This window comes from Crassostrea angulata, chromosome 4 (genome assembly GCF_025612915.1).
Source record: "Crassostrea angulata isolate pt1a10 chromosome 4, ASM2561291v2, whole genome shotgun sequence".
NCBI classification, from domain to species: domain Eukaryota; kingdom Metazoa; phylum Mollusca; class Bivalvia; order Ostreida; family Ostreidae; genus Magallana; species Magallana angulata.
The window spans coordinates 33485558-33503814 of record NC_069114.1 but is presented as its reverse complement, the minus strand read 5'-3'; the positions used below and the strand labels follow the sequence as shown (position 1 = coordinate 33503814).

Below are 18257 nucleotides of genomic sequence, written 5' to 3'. Positions count from 1 at the left end.
CTCCGGGATAAAAAGATCAATTGCAAAATGTGTTCTTCAAAATCTAAGTTATACAATATTTTCAATTTGCATATCTGTTCTTAGATTATTTATGTTGAACTCCTAACAAAATTGATTTATTTCTCTTTTTAATAGTTTATTTAGCTTTCTTCTTCATAGCATTTTTTAAACGTAATCGTATCATGCAGTAGTGCAAAATATTTTTGTCACTAGTTTATATTTGTTATCAATATCTACGAGCATGATTTGTACTTTTTGATCATGACATAAATTGTACATAATCAAATGAATTTTTTATTGCTTATTTAAACAAAATAAATCGTGAACAAAGAATTGCTTATATAAAAGACTGTTTTAGTTTCTCTGTTTAAGAATACAATATGTTAGTTACATGCCTTTCACAATACCAATTCATTACAATTCAGTTTTTCTCACGTTATTCAAAGTTAAACAAGAAACCAAATTTGGTAATATTATTAGTGAACATCAATAATGTACTTAAAAAGTATATATATACATTCTATAAAAAACAATTAATTGGTGAACAAACAGGAAAGAATATTATCACAATGAATATCAATGATGTAATTAAAAAGTATATATATACATTCTATAAAAAAACAATTAATTAGTGAACAAACAGGAAAAATGTTTTCACAATGTATGTTTTATAATAAACAATATAAGTTCATAAAGTTTGACATTTATGTGCAGTTGCAATGATCTTCTTATAACATTAAGCTTTACAAATCTGATGACTTTTGTTGGTATTTTTTTTAACCCTAAGTTGTTAAATTAGTTTGCAAACATTAAGTTTTTAGTTTATAAATACCCTTTATAAATACACATGCATAAATGACAAGCTTTTGATTCCTCAGAAAAGAGTTTGGTAGTGTCCTTGTTCTATCTCGGATAATTGTATTTGTTTATCCCCACTATAGAATACAGGTACAGGTGATTGATACACGCTATATTTTCTTGACAAGGTGATTCTATAATTAACAAGAATAGGCATACAATTGAAAACGTGCTGGTCTCGTAAAAATTATTTGTACGCTTTTCTTTTCTGCCACTAAAAGTAAAGTAAATTTTTACTTTTTGTTTCTTAATCTTGTAAAAACTATATAAAAACTGTAATTGAAACCAATTAAAGCTGAACATTATCAATTATTTAAAGCACAAAAAATATGGCTATGAAACATTGATAATTTTTCGTCAAAGCAATAGTTTCAAGTTAGGTTTAAAAATGCTAACCTTTTAACAACACACACGGTGACACCTATTACAATACTAATAATGATCAAGAAGCCCGCTGCTATCTTCAGGAGGGTGAAAGTGGAGAATGTGAATTGCGGTTCTAAATCTTGCTCTAGAAAAAATAATTTCATAAATTACAATATTTGGCGGTCTTCTTGTGAAAAGGAACCTGTTTATGCAATATTAAAACCCTAAAATGAAATTAATTAGAACTAATATGTTTTCTTTTTATCTAAGAAAAAAGGCATCCTAATTACCTCTATATATACTTTTATGTGTGTTTGACATTTATTTTGTTTTAACAATAGCAATATTTAATTCCATTTTCGTTTGATAGAGACTTTAATATTTTTTCAATTACAATTATTTTCCTCATACTTGATAGTTTTGAAGAACTACTATCTGAATTAATTTTTTACCTGTTTTAATTTCATGCAATATTTCAAGGACAAGGATTGTAGTTCAAGGTCACTACACACATTTACCCAAAAGCTCTGTTTTTGTTAAGTGTGTGCCGAAAAGAGCTTTGTGGAAAGTATCTGAAAAAAGATTTTGTGTAGTTCTATATGACCTTGACCTACAAACTTCATTCAAGGTTACTGCACATCATTTGACCATAGACACTCTGTGACTTAAATATAAGCCATATTCGATCTAGGGGAGATGATATGCCATGGACAAGGATTTTATAATAGTCTCTGTTGGAACCCTAATCTCAAACCTAAAACATGGTTCAAAATCACTGCAGAGCTTTCACTCAAGGGCATTATGCGGGTGAAGTATGCGTCAGTTTTGGCCAAGGGTTAAGCGAAGATATGCTCCGGACAAGAAAGACGGGCGGACAGACGGGCGGATAGACTGATCACTATATAAGGCGCCCGCATAAAGGGCCCTAATCAAGCATTTGTATTTCGTTTAATGGATTTTTGAGATGGTTTATTGTTTGTTATTGTCATTTTGTCATAACAAAGAACATGTACGTCGTCTAGCGGCGTAATCCACTATCGACAGAAAATAATGGGATTTTGCTTTGCAAACAAATGTGAGGTTTTATCTTTTATACTTTAAAATTTGAGTTATGTAAGACATTGTTAATACTGAATTCGTCCATTATGTATGTATTGTCAATTTTTTAACTCAAAAATAAAAATTAAATAACAGAAATACCTATACATCCAAAGATACGATCGCACTTTTGATTCCTTTTGCATTGACATTTCTGTGAGCATGATTTACCATACATATTGTCCGGACACCTTGCCACACAGTTTGTGCTATTTGTACCATTGAGACATTCTACAATAAAATTCACAAAAATCTGAAGGTTTTGAGACAATTATTTTTTTTCATTTTCTCTTTAATAAGAATGTGTACCATTACGCTGTAACAAAACAGGAACTCAATTAAATTTGATAAAATGTACTTGTCTAAGATTAGATAAACTGGCAGGCGACCAGTTCTCGCCGAGTACCATTTCTCACCAGTACATTGTGACGTCATTTTATCAACACAAAAAATTATAGTTGAAAAATGACGTAACAATGTACTGGCGAGAAATGGTACTCGGCGAGAACTGGTCGCACGCTAGTAATGATGAATTCTTTCACTTCTTAAACATGCATTTTAACACAATATTTCCTGGTGAATCGAAATTCTGTAAACTGTTAGACATAAAAATGCAAGGCATTGGAAAAAAAAGAAAACAATACCCAAACATCCAAACAATAAATTGCATCGTTGATTTATTTTGCAATCACATCGCTGTGAACACAATTCGCCATACGTCCCATCTGGACAATTTTCCGTACAATTTTCACCAAATGTACCAATTGGACATTCTACAAATTAAGAAATTTCAAATGAATGTCTTATATCACATTCGAAATATTTCCTTTATAGATATGGGTATATGATTTTAATTCTTAGAAATCAACATACTCATACAAACACCGTTAACTTCGTGATAATTAGAACAGCAAACTTTTTTTCTGAAAAAGAAAAGAGAAGTCCCCGGTTTATAATTCAGTGTAGTTATTGACTGCCACATATAGTGACATACAGTAAAAAGGACACATGCATATAAACATATTTCCCCTTTCCATTCCTGTGTTTAAAATCTATAGGCTATTTATAATCGTAATTATTATTTTATGTCATTATCAGGTTTATGCTTGATGCACAGAGCAACCGAAGTAACTTGTTTTTTTTTAATTGCAGTGTTTGAACAGTCTCTGAATTTATTTTGAATTCATACAATTCGGAATAAAAGTGTGTGCAATTAACAATCATTCCGCCTATTATTAATTTTAATTACCATTATTATTTATTATTATTATTATTATTATTATTATTATTATTATTATTATTAGAACATGCTTAATCATTTAAAATTGGAGACTGGCAATTATGAAAGTTATTATGAAATACTGTTTAGTTTGTAAGAAATGATGTCCGGCATGTTTTTACCTTGGAATGAATATATTTCATGCAGGATTGTTTGATTTTTTTTATTTTTGAATAAATTTTATCATTGCAAGTTTGATAAATTTGATTGTAGCATTTTTTCACTCTAATGACAACTTAATTGTCCATGGTATACTAGTATTACTGAAGCCTGCACAGGTCTTTTAATAGGAAGTTTTAATTTTATGTATCATTGGACAAATCAGCATGTGTTACTTCAGGTCAACCTTGAAGAATTGGGTTTATTGGAAATATGCACAATATTCATCATTCAAATAGAGAGTGCGACCTTTTTTTATTCTCTCAATAACATTTATTTAGAAATTCAACAAAGCTATGCATGACATAGGACGCTTCTTATTCACAATCTCATTAGATGTTCGATCAAAGATGGTTACAACAAGCCAGCAACAAGCCAATGTCATTTAAGAATCTGTCTTCAGGATTCTACACTGTGTCTTTTTAATAGGATATAGCATAGGATTACCTGTTACATGTAGCAACACTCCACCTTGCGGTCTTTCTTGTATTCTTTGGATTAACGGAATCAAAAGCTTCATCTATTTCAGCAACTTCCACTAAACAACACTTTTGCTCTGATATATTTGCTATTACTCAACCTCTAGACCAGAGTAAATATATCCCATAACATTGTAACTGTTTATCTAATTACACCTACTACCAATCAAACCATAAAAAGTTTATTTATTCAGTTAAAAAAGACCATGCGACAATATAATGTTTGTTTCCGCACAGCGCGCCCTCAATAAGCCGTGTATCAACCCTTACAAATAATATATCAATGATCATTTATAAAAAAAAATGTTGATAAACAATCAATAATAAATTACATCTTCAACTTAATGATTTTGTTCTTGCTTTATATATCAGTGTAGTAACAGCAAACACAATAACCTTAAGCATTTGTCACGCAAAAAGGTGGGCATTGAGTTTTGGTGCTGATAAAATATGATAAGACTTACGTTTCTGGAGATGTACAATTCCCATTTACTGCTTCCACAATGTTGCATAATTTCAAAATCAGCAAAAGGAAAATCCAAACCTCTAGAAAACAATTGATTGTCAACATACCGCTTCCATAGAATGATTTTTTTAGTGTTAATTTTTCTTGGTATAAATTAGGAAACATATACGTTGAATAAGGAAGGATACTGACAATGTTACATTCATTATTTTAAGGTTTAGAGATAAAAACAAATTAGATATAAAGGGATTCTAGATGGTTAAAAAATTACTTTTAAGATCTACATTAATAATTTTTAGATAATTTTGAACCGGAAACTATTTCCTTGTGAAAAAAGAAATCCGATTGCTTAAGCCTATTCTTTAAATTTTGACAGAAATGGTTTTTTAATAAGAGATTCATACAGTCTGAAAATGGGCAAGGCCTCCTATCCCTTTTAAGAGGATGAGGAAGTTTTGGCCATTTTTAGAGTATTTTAATTTTTTTTTAAAAAGGGAGCTCTGTATTAAGATATAGGGGAATGATCGAGGTTAATGTATATGGCGGGAAATTTCTTGTGAATAAATTTCACTGAACTGTACTTGACACTTTACATGAATAATTCTAAAATACATTTTATATACTTTATTATTCAAAAATGATTTTTGGTCAACAAAATTTATGCACAGCTTGCTAAACGTTTATAAATTATTTTATCTCGATTTTGCAATTGCATCGGAAAATTTGCCAATCTAAATGTGTTCATTTAGGTCATTTAAACTTTGTCATTTTTTTTTTAACTTTTCACAACGATATTGTGGTGAATGATAGGCTGTTATCTCCCTCTCTTCTTTAAAGTGTATATCAAATGAATTATAGAGCAGTGCAGGAGATATATAGGGCTCTTATTTTCAGGTCTCATATTGGGCCATGCGGATACCACCAGGTGGTTTCGAGGGGTTTATATCTCCCTTGGTTTTGATCACAAGACGCATTTATATTCCTTATCAAGGCGATCTTTACTCCCTCCGAAGTTGTCAATGCTCCTACAAATGATTGATGCATTAATCATCTTGATATTAATTAAAGTATGCCGATGATAAGGTATAATATATTTTCTGATCGAGTACTCTCAGTACTTTGAATGTTTTCCTTATTTGCCGTTAGCTTCTACTGGCTTAATAGCTGCTTTTAGCGGCTGCTAACCTCAGGAAGGTTATAATTCCTAACAATGGAGTAAACTTTTCATAATTTTGGTTTCGTCATTTATTCTTGGTGATGTAATTTCATATAAAATAGTTTGTAGTATGGGAAAATCTTTAATGCAAGTATTATTCATGAACAATATCGAGTCTGCTCATTCTTCGCCAAAAACACAGAATTTTGTTTTATAGTGTCTTGTTTCTCGAAATAATTGTAATGTGTTGTCGAATGAGATATCTTTAAATGTAACTCGAAAGGGAGAGAGAGAGAGAGAGAGAGAGAGAGATTAGCTTGAAAAACCGGTATATTGAACCAATGTAAACTAAAACATGGCATGCACCTTGTTTACAAGCAAAGAATGTTGAGCTCTGTTATTTGCTTGTAACTCTACGACTGACACACAAATTTTAGTTTATCACTAGCATTTTTTTCTTTTTTCTTGTAATCAATAAAAATTTTAAAAAATGTTTAAAGGTGAATGTAAGTAGACAGTATTTGCATGCTAGAATATTAGTAGATAAATGCTTTATTATGTCTGTCAACACCCAGTGCTTTCTGGTCGCAATATAATTAAAAATGTAAACAAATGAATATCTAATTAAGACAAAATTTCTAATTTTATAAAAAGTAATTTTAGCCATGAATTGACTCTATCGAATGTCAACTGATTTTGTAATTTATTATTTATAATAATTTAACCATTTATTATAAATTGAGTCTGTCGATATAATTTATTTCAAATTGAAGGGCTTAAGGACAATATTTTAATTTTGAATATGACACTCATTTCTACTGTAATATTGGAAGTCAAAGCAAATTTGTTATTCCGTAGCATAGATAGCTATTTCGTAACTTTTCCCAGCATTTTTAGATAAAGAGGTTTAAAACACACATATTGGGTTTAAATATATCACTCATGCTATCATTTAACGGGTATGAAATTATTACATCTCTAATCATTCTCTTATGGATAAAAAATGCTATTTTGAAAACCAGGATGCATTAAATAAAATAATAACTGCTTTAACCTATCTCTACATAAAGATGTTTTTTGTTTAAATTATTGTTTTAAGGAATTACTGTGCAAATATTTTTCAAAATTAATATTTTGATCAGACTAACGCATTTTAATGACATTCATGTATGATTGTAATTGTTTTAAAAGAATGTTATGATCAATATCTCTTTACTAAAGATAAAGCGTTTAAACGCGATATTTGATTTCATCGCTCCGCAACACTGTTAAGGTTTACTTTGTGGTCGCGCCGACCAGAAAGAACGGGAAAAGAGGATGCATATACACGTGGATATAGTCATGTACACTACCATCATAATGTATTATTATTAGGAGGGGAGGAGTTCTTTAATGATGAAAAATGCGATTTTCATTGAGTTTTATAGGTGTTTATAACGTTTACTTATATTTAATTATAACAGCAACAGACATTAAAGTGATTTACAACAAGTCGTACTTCCATTGCAGAACTTAGCTGAGCAATGTGCACCGATTTCATCAGAGTTTGGTACAGACTTTTCATTACCAGGTCTATCAGTGTTGTTTGAAGGAGACTCAATGTTAAGTTATGAATAAGTTACTGATATTATTTGTGGCCTGCTTTCAAGATATTCACACCCGAGATTTCTGGTAATCTATGCAGGTGAAAATGACATTGGAAAAAGTGATAACTAATTATGTAGACAACAGAATTTTATAAAACAAGTTATCGACAAATAGAGTTTTGCTCTGCAGAGACATATATGCGTAGAATTAATAGTTCTGTGGCTACTCCTGTTTTGAAAGGTGATGCTTCAATTAAATTTGTCAAAATTATACCCAATCAAAGTAATCTCCTTCCTAACGACGGGGTTCATTTGTCTACTTCTGTCAATAATGAATTTTTGTAAACACTGCAGTCAGCTAGAGAAAAAATTCATTAAAGTGTAAATGCTTCTGTAATCCAAGCAAGTGATTTACTGGAACCTGCTGTGGCTTTAATTATGATGTCGCCAAAAAATGACTATTGTTAGATAGCTCTATGTGAATGATGCTATATATATAAGCTTGAAATATTCAAACATCAAGCTGCTGCAATGGTGGTTGGATTTCATTTGGCATAAAATCTAATTGGCGCATTTGTGACATATATCCATTTGCTGAGGGATATTGTTGTCACCAGGAGACCGTTTCACAAAAGCATCGTAAATCGTACGTAGTACGTAAGTGGGACGTAGGTAATACTTAGTTAATTTTGGGTGTTTCACGAAAGCGATGTAAATTACGCAGCGTCGTATGTAACGTCGTAAATCTACGTCACCTCGGAGGTGGCGCAAATCTACGTCTTAGCGTTATTATCTCAAAATGTCAGCGATATGAGGTTTGATGACGAACAAGTGCTTTAAAATGTACATATGAAACTGTATTTAAGGGACAAACAGTCCCCGGGACCTCCACGAATCGCAAAAGTGTTATATATATATATCCTCTTTTTCTTAATATTTCGACAGTGTCAATCTTAGGGTCTTTATTATAAATTTAATGAGCAATTTTTATAATTTTAAAATCAAAAAGGTTTATCATCAATAAAGATCATAGCTTGTCCTTTAAAAAAAGTTAGCTGATTATTTTTTTTTTTTTGACTTCCATTGACAACGTACTTTTACTTTTGTTGTACGATGATTTGAAGTCAGAATTATGTATCAACAAAATTTGCTCTTGTTTGTTTGAAAAACTAAATGAATTAAACAACGAGTTAATCTAATAAAAATGTAATAATTCGTTCATGTAATGATATCATCTTTGTCTGCCTTTTTTGTTTGCCAGATTAGCTATTGGTTTGAAATACCCGGAAATGACACGCAATACACTAAAAGGTGGTGTCGGAAGAACCCGTATCATGTTTTCTGACACAATCTTCTTTCTGTTAATACCAAACAACTTATAATTACATATTTTACAACCCAAGTTATAAATAGTGATTCGAAATACCTAAAATTACTATATCTATCCATCTTTTTTTTATTTTGTTACAAAATTAAATAAAATCTAACACCCCATGATCACAGTCAAAAAGAGGTTATTTCACTACAAGAAAATATGGGCTTAGCAAATGAAGGCAATTTACTAACAAACTTTAAAATAATAAATATTTGCAAGCAAATACAATAAAAATATACATCTTACGTAATGTTACATTTCATTACAATGTTGCATAACATTACAATGTTGCATAAATTATGCAGAATTATTGAGATATGCCTGCAAATTGACGGGTTGCTACTTGGCAACTCTAAGAGACGTCAAACGACAGTGAACAATTCTAAAGGCGAGAACAGATATGTAACAAATCAAACAAAAATTATTTAAAAGCAACTGATCTTTAAAAATTTTGTAAATCCCGATCCAATTAGAATTCACCTTGCATAATATATTTTTGAAATCTTGTTTTAAATATTTGACACGCAAAACTTAAGAACAATGATGAATTACTAGTATATTGAAAGCGGGTTCCATGGTTAATCCGTCCACGATTCAGGAAGATGTTTACAACTTGCACATCTTCTATGTGACAGACTATTTTCATTTTCTTGAGAGAGAACGAAAGAAAGATAAGTAAATTGATTTTTTTGTATTCAATGCATAACGATTTAATATCTTTTTTATGTAAATGATGCAAGTAATTCAATCACAGAATCGCTGCCTTTTCCCAGTTTTACATTCAGCTTTTTCAGAAGTTCAATTTGTAACTTGTTCTTCTGAAGTCCCTGCTCGAGCACCAGGCACTGTAACTCGTGAACATCATCCACATTTCGCTTCCTTTTCAGATTATTCTTCCTATAGAACGATAAATGAAATTCGGTTTACTGACGTGATTAAAAAAACAAGTCTTAAATTCAAAACGAAAACATTATGCATAATACTGTTTGGTTAATAAATTTTATCAATGTAAAAGTTCCTATGTTTAGAGTTACCCCGATGCCTTTATTTTCATTTCTGCTTCTCCCCCACGCGATGTTTCTTCCTTCTAACAGCTAGCCTGGGAAGGCCCAGGAGACTGAGACAGCATTGGGGAGGGGACAGCGGCTTTCTCTGAAGTGATTGTGTTCGGTGTTGACAGCCATACGTCTTCAACTTTGAATAAATCTACGTCTGAAATTAATCCATTGTAAATTGGACATATTCGCCGCTGGAATTACATTCATTGGTGCTTACAAACGTGTTATGACAATATTATTGATTGTCAGCTTATGAGAGAGAGAGAGAGAGAGAGAGAGAGAGAGAGAGAGAGAGAGAGAGAGAGAGAGAGTTAATGTACCCAAATTTTCCAGGTCAGTGTCAAAACCACCGTCAATCCCTTCAATGGAAGTTTTTCCTATTATTGCAACAACCTGAAATAATTATCGACACTTCAATAATAAATTCCTAAAATGGCGTAACCTTACAATTTAATTTAGCAATAATGATTATATGTATATACGAGCCAGTGAGAAACGCGGGATTTTTTCTGCTTTCTGAAATAGAATTTATTTAATCTTTTGTTTAAGGAAGAAGGGGTTGCAGTATCGAGTATGTTATTTTCCCAATAAAAAATTCAAGTAACAGATTTCGATTTTCTTTAAACGTAACGTTATACATATTGCTCTCATCAATTATATTGAAAATTTATTTCAACTTAAGAACATTTTAAATTAGAACCCGTCTGGGAAAAATTTCTTGGTCTGCCCATGGAAAATTGGAATAATAAGATTTTTAATTAAGACATGTTTTCTCTCAGGCACGCAGCATCGTTTTTTAAAGGTGGCGGGGGGGGGGGGCAACCTAATCCCAAAAATCTTGACAAGTCACTGGCGTCGGAAGCAAATTGAAAGTAGACTAATCCTCATAAGTATTGAGGAAAAAAAACTAATTCCCAAAATCATGGAAATCCTAATCTGGGGGGGGGGGGGGGGGGGTTGTATGCCTATGACTCCAACTTCTCAATCTTTCAAGTTAAATTTAGGAACAATTTTCTTTGCTGCGACAAAAAGTGGGGGGCTGAACCCTCTATGATGCTATGTCCCTAATGGTTAGGTCTAACTTTGCAAAAAAAGTGGGGGGGGGGGGGGGGGGCTAAGCCCCCCCCCCCCCGGTTCCGACGCCTATGCAAGTAAAAAACAAAAAAAGGGAAAATTTTCGAATCCCAAAATCTTGAAAATCCTAATCCGTGGGGGAGGGGGTACTAAATATTCGTTTCCCTTCAATTTCAGTCTTAATTTCCTTATTTTCTCTTCCATTTCTCATAAATATACTCTGCCTGTATCAATGTGTATACTAGATTGTTTTCGACACATACTTTAAATATCATACAGTCATAGCTGCATGCTATACACATTGACAAACTTTTTATGAAGATTGTTTTATTAATCCAATATTATCGATTTGTTTCAAATTTTAATTTTGTTTAATTGATGGTAATAACTTGTTTGCAAGTCTTTAACAAAAATCAACTAGACATTATTCGCGAACCTTCTGACTGAGATCACTTGTGTTGACTGGGGTGGGGGCTGGTCCACCTCCCGTCTTGGACCTATCTCGCCGAAACTCCGCCTCCTTTTTCTTGGTTTGTGAAGACAAATCCCTCCACTTCTTGCATATTTCAGCAGGCGACCTCTCCTGGACAGAGACACTGTTGATTCTGTCCAAGTTGTTAAAACATTAATATTGAACCGAAAATAAATTACAAGTAAATTTTGTGCGAAAATTGATATATCCACCCCCCCCCCCCCCAAAAAAAAAAATCTATGTCGGTCCCAAAAGTAATCTTTACAATAAAAGATCCCTTTTTGCTGTACTATAACATTTTTTCAAATGGAAAAAACCGATACTCATACTATATTTAATGCATCAGAATTTAGATTCAGTCCTTTCTTAGAGATTATTTTAATGACACAATGGGTAAACATTAAAGGTCAAGGATATATCATACAGTTTTTGTAAACATGCAGACGCTGAAACGGCTTTTAGCAATAAAAAAATGTAAGTGTTTTAATCACTGAAATTAAGGTTAGGTGCAAACAAAGTTTCCTATAGATTACATATTGACATACATTGATTTTGTACCACTGATTTAGCACATTTATCAGCCCATGTTACGAACTTTCACATGTACATGTAGATCTAACATCAATCCGAGATTCCTTTGACAATATACCCTCTTTTATAATATAAAAACGCAAATAGGCTATTTGTATATGAGATGAAATCACTGAAATCAAACATTATCCATATAGATAAATAATCAATTTAAATCGTGAAACATTTTCTGTGAGATACATACAAGGTACAAATGTCCTTCCAACATTTGTTTTTCTTTTGATTTGTGTTGACATCTTTGTGAGAGGCAAACAAGATCGCTCGATTCTTCTCAACTTCTTCCACCAAAATTTCAATCTCCTTGGCAGAAAAATTCTTTTACCTCTCCTTTTTAATTTATTTACGAGTTCGTCTGCCATATTGAAATCAACTTCCGGTAATTTAAGACGGACGTAAATACGAGAAAGTTACGTCGGAACTACGTACCTTTCGTGAAACGGTCTTAACTAAGTGCGTACGGAGTACTTAAGCGTGTCGTAACTCGTTAAGTAGTACCTAATTTACGATGCTTTTGTGAAACGGCACCCAGGTCCCCAAGCTCTGATATAGTACGTTGTATGATGAATGAATTATTTGTGAATGCCATGCTGACAAACAAAATCTTACAGTGTATGAACATGCAAGTGAGCTGCGAATGATAAATTGAATCAAAAGACATGACAATTCCGCTAGTATTTTTTTTCATTTCTCGTGTATTAAGGTGTACAAAGAAACAATTTAATTTATGACCAAAAAGTGCACAACGTTATATATATATATATATATATATATATATATATATATATATATATATATATATATATATATATATATATATATATATATATACTTGTGCAACAGTTGTTCAATATTTAGGAAATTCGAAATAAAATATATGTTTTAAATATTTTAATACTTTTTAGATTAAGTTCTTGATTAAAATGAAATTACTCCGGGATTAAAAGATCAACAGCAAAATTTGATCTTCAAAATCTGAGTTATACAATTATTTTCAATTTGCATATCTGTTCATAAATAATTTATGTTGAACTCATAGAAAATTGATTTATCTCTCTTTTTAAGTTTATGAAGCTTTTAAAATTCTATATAACATTTTTGAAACATAATGGCATCATTAAGTTGTGCAAAATATTTTTTGTCAGTAGTTTGTTATTGTTATCAATATCTATAAGCATGATTTGTACTTCTTAATCATGACATATAATGTACTTTATCAAGTAATGTTTTAGTTTCTCTGTTTAATAATACAATATGGTATATATATATGTTTTTCACACTACCAATTCAATACAATTCAATTTTTTTTTCACGTTATTCAAATTAATACAAGAAACCAAATTTGGTTATATTATTCTTGAATATCAATAATGTAATTAAAAAGTATATATATACATTCAATAAAAATAATTAATTAGTGAACAAACAGGAAAAAATGATCATCACAATGTATGTTTCATAATATATAATATCAGTTCATAACAACTTGACATTTACATGCAATTGCAATTGTCTACTTCTAACATTAAGCTGTACAGTGCTAATGATTTTTGTTGGTATTTTTTTTTTAACCCTAAGTTGTTTAATTAGTTTGCAAACATTAAGTTTATAAATACACTGGCATAAATGACAAGCTTTTCCTCAGAAAAGAGTTTGGTAGTGTTCTTGTTCTATCTCGGATAATTGTATTTGTTTATCCGCACTATAGAATACAGGTACAGGTGATTGATACACGCTGTAGTTTCTTGACAAGTTGTTTCTGTAATTGACAAGGATAGGCATACAATTGAAAAGTACTGATCTTGTAAAAATTGTTTGTATGCTTTTGTCTTCTGCCATGAAAACTCAAGTAAATTTTTACTTTTTGTCTCTTCATCTTGTAAAAACTAACATAAAAGCTGTAATTGAAACCAATTAAAGTTTAACATTATAAATTATTTAAAACACAAAAATTATGGCTATGAAACATTAATAATTTTACGTCAAAGCAATAATTTCACGTTATCGTTTTTAGTATTTTAGGTTTAAAAATGATTACCTTTTAACAACACACACGGTGACACCTATTACAATACTAATAATGATCAAGAAGCCCGCTGATATCTTCAGGAGGGTGAAAGTGGTGAATGTGAATTGTGGTTCTAAATCTTGCTCTAGAAAAAACAATTTCATAAGTCACACTATTTGGCGGTTTTCTTTGTAAGAGGAACCTGTCTATGCAATATTAAAACCCTAAAATGAAATTAATTGAAAGTAATATGTTTTCTTTTATCTCAAAAAGGCATCCTAATCACTTTATATATACTTTTATGTGTATTTGACATTTAATTTGTATTAACACTAGCAGTTTCTACTTCCATTTTCGTTTGATAGAGACTTTAATATTTTTTCCATTACAATTACATTCCTCATAATTTTTTACCCGTTTTCTTGCAATATTTCAATTAACAATTCTAGTTTAAATAGATTATTTGTTTAATCTTAAGAATTTTACAAGATAACATTGAGATAGTGACCATCTCAAAGGGCCCCTTTTTCAATGAATTTTGCTTTAACATACAACTTAGAAATTTTCCAGCTCCGTAGAGCTTTTAATTCAATATCCCTTTAATACATGCATGGATTTTTGTTTAACCTGAGCAAGATTAAGGAAATCGGAAATAAAATACGGCCTAAAACTGATTAAAATGAGATCCGCTATGACTTTCACATTGACTTGGTTGAAGGTCACTCCACGCCATAAACCCAAAAGCTTTGTTTAGCCAAATAGGGCTGAGTCGAGAGTATATACATATGATTTTTAAAAAAGAATTTTTGTGTGATTCGATATGACCTTTACTCTTCACTTACAAATATCATTCAATGTAACTGCACACAATTTGATCAAAGGCACCATGTGAGTAAAGTGTGAACCAGATTGAAGCATAGGGAGAGTGGATATGCTCTGGACAAGGATTATTTATATAATTCTCCTATGACCTTCGTCTTGACCTTGAAAATCTTTAATATTTGTCAAAATAAGGTCAATACACATATTTACTCAAAAGCTCTGTTGATGTTAAATATGTCCCAAATAGGGCTTTGTGGAAAGTATCTGAAAAAAGATTTTGTGTAGTCCTATATGACATTGACCTACAAACTTCATTCAAGGTAACTGCAATTCCTTTGACTATAGACACTCTGGAGTATGGGCCAGATTTGGGTCAAGGGGAGATGATATGCACTGGACAAGGATTTTATATATAACTTTTGTAACCCTAGCCTTAGACCTAATACATAGTTCAAAATCACTGCACACCCTTAGCTCAAAGGCCTTCTGCGGGTGAAGTATGAGTCAGTTTGGGCCAAGGGTAGAGAAGATATACTCCGGACAGGAAAGATGGACGTACAGAGTTATCACTATATAGAGCGGCCGCAGAGCGGGGCCCTAATCAAGCATATACCTAGTTTACAAATTACATATACGCCATACGTCGTCTAGCGGCGTAACCCCTATCATTGTTTATACTTAATTCGTCCAATATGTCTATATTGTCAATTTTTTAAAAATAAGAATTAAATAACAGAAATACCTATACATCCAAAGATACGATCGCACTTTTGATTACTTTTGCATTGACATTTCTGTGAACAAAATTTCCCATACATATTGTCCGGAAAATTTGCCATACAGTCTGTGCCATTTATACCATTCAGACATTCTATAATTTAAAAAAATTTAAAAAATTCGAAAGTTTTGAGACATTTTTTTTTTGTTTCAAATTACTGAATGATTTCATTTTCTCTTTAATAAGAAATAAGACTGTACAATTTCCCTGAAAGAAAACAGGAACTCAGTTAAATTTGATAAAATCTCTACGTGTCCAAGAATAGGTATAATGATGAATTCTTTTAATTTCTTAAGCACTTAGGCACAATATTTCCTAGTGTTTCTTTTATTTAAATGTCGATGCTATATAAATAAAGCAGTATCTAAAATGATTCATTTTATATTCTATGAACTTATTATGCTTATTTTGTGTTTAAGCGAAACTCTATAAACTGTTAGACATGAAAATACAAAGTGTTAAGAAAAAACGAAAACAATACCTAAACATCCAAACATAAAATTGCATTGTTGATTCATTTTGCATTCACATTGGTGTAAACAAAATTCTCCATACTTCCCATCTGGACAATTTTCCGTACAATTTTCACCATATGTACCGATTGGACATTCTACAAATTACGAACTTTTAAATGAATGTCTTATATCACATTCGAAATATATCTTTTATACATGATATAGATATATGAATTTAATTCTTAGAAAGCAACATACTCATACAAACATCGTTAACTTCGTGATAATTAGTACAGCAAACTTTTTTTCTGAAAAAGAAAAAAGAACTGTTTTGGTTTATGATTTAATGTAGTTATTGACTGTAACATATTGTGACATACAGTAAAAAGGATACATGTATATAAACATATTTCCTCTTTGCATTCCTGTGTTTTAAATCTAAAGGCTATGTATAATCATGGTTTATTTTTAGACGTCAATATCAGGTTTATGCTTGTTGCACAGAGCAACCAAAGTAACTTGAGATTCTTTTTATTGCACTGTTTGAACAGTCGGAATAAAAGTGTGTGCCTCAAACAACCATCCGGCCTGTTATTAATTATTATTATCAGTATTATTATAATAATTATTATAATAACATTAGAACATAATTAACCATTTAAGATTAGAGACTAACACTTATAAAAAATAAAATGAAATACTGTTTAGTTTGTAAGAAATGTTGTATTATAAACTTTGGAATAAGTTTATTCCAAACAGGATTGTTTGAATGTTTGAATTTTTAAACAAATTTTATCATTGCAAGTTTGATAATTTTGATTGTAGCATTTTTTTCAGACTAATGACAACTTAATTGCCCATGATATATTCCTGGAGCCAGCACAGGTCTTTTTGAATAGGAAGTGCTTATTTATTTATCACTTGACAAATCAACGTGTGTAACTTCAGGTCAATTTTGAAGGATTTTGATTTTTTGGAAATATCCGCAAAATTTATTATTGATATAAAGAATGCGACTTTTTTTCATTCACTTCAAGAGCATCATCTATTTGAGCAATTTCCATTAAACAAAACGTTTGCTCTGACATATTCGCTATTACTTAACGTTTAGACCAGAGTAAAAATACCCTAGAACATTGTAACTTTTTATCTTTTTACTATCCCTACCAATCAAACCATAATAAGTTTATTTTTTCAATAGAAAAACAAAGACCTTGCGACAATATAATTTTTGTTTTATGGTTGCCTCGGGCGCGCATAACGTGCCCTCAGTAAGCCGTGTTTCAACTCGTAAAAAAACCTGTAAAAAAAAATATCAATGGTCATTTATAAACATTTTGATACACAATCAATAAACTATTATCTCTGTAACTTCATGATTTTGTTGTCGGTTCATATATAAGTGTATAAACAACAAACACAACAAGCCTTAGCACGCGTCACGCAAAAAGGTGGGCATTGACTTTTGGTGCTGATATCATATGAATAGACTTACGATTCTGGAGATGTACAAATCCCATTTTCTGCTTCCGCAATGTTGCATAATCTCAAAATCAGCAAAAGGAAAATCCAAACCTCTAGAAAATAATTGATTGTCAACATACCGCTCCCATAGAATAATTATGTAGTGTTATTTTTCTCGGTATGAATCAGGAAACATATACATAATATAAGGAAGAATACTGATAATTTTACATACATGAATTTGAAGTTTAGAGAACAAAATTTAGATTAATTTATAGGGATTCTAGATGGTCGAAAAATTACTTTTCAGATCTACCTTTACAATTTTTAGATAATATTGAACCGGAAACTATTTCCTTGTGAAGAAAGAAATCCGATTGCTTAAGCATATTCTTTAAATTTTGACAGAGCTGGTTTTTAATAGAAGATTCATATAGTCTGAAAATGGGCATGGCCTCCTATACCTTTTAAGGGGGTTAGGTGGTTGGAGCCATTTTGAAAGTATTTTAATTTCGTTGAAGAAAGGGGCTCTGTATAAGGATATAGGGAAATGATCGCGGTTTATGCAAAACTATTTGAGTTTGTTTTTACTAAATGTTAGTTTATGGCCAAAAATATCATATGATAAAGTTTAAGACACATCTGATGGTTAATTTGTTTACCACCCAGCCTCCTTAAAGTCAAAATTTGACTTTTACTTATGTATCTGACAAATA

The 18257-nt window shown here is 31.2% G+C and overlaps 2 protein-coding genes and 1 pseudogene across 2 annotated transcripts; all 3 read right to left on the bottom strand.

Moving 5' to 3' along the window:
- Positions 1 to 4870, bottom strand: LOC128180299 (platelet endothelial aggregation receptor 1-like). The gene is made up of 6 exons (XM_052848277.1): positions 4704 to 4870; positions 3196 to 3245; positions 2967 to 3095; positions 2425 to 2553; positions 1255 to 1369; positions 1 to 992 (listed from the first exon to the last, which is right to left on the bottom strand). The coding sequence occupies exons 1-6, from the start codon at positions 4868 to 4870 to the stop codon at positions 875 to 877; spliced, it is 708 nt and encodes a 235-aa protein (XP_052704237.1). The 3' UTR covers positions 1 to 874.
- A 4674-nt stretch (positions 4871 to 9544) lies between these two features.
- On the bottom strand, positions 9545 to 12376 carry LOC128180298 (uncharacterized; annotated as a pseudogene).
- Positions 12377 to 13400: 1024 nt separating this feature from the next.
- Positions 13401 to 17693, bottom strand: LOC128180300 (N-acetylglucosamine-1-phosphodiester alpha-N-acetylglucosaminidase-like). Its single transcript, XM_052848278.1, has 5 exons — positions 17573 to 17693; positions 16336 to 16385; positions 16104 to 16232; positions 14053 to 14167; positions 13401 to 13773 (listed from the first exon to the last, which is right to left on the bottom strand). Exons 1-5 carry the CDS (start codon positions 17677 to 17679, stop codon positions 13656 to 13658), a joined length of 519 nt encoding a protein of 172 aa, XP_052704238.1. The 5' UTR covers positions 17680 to 17693; the 3' UTR covers positions 13401 to 13655.
- Positions 17694 to 18257: the final 564 nt, after the last annotated feature.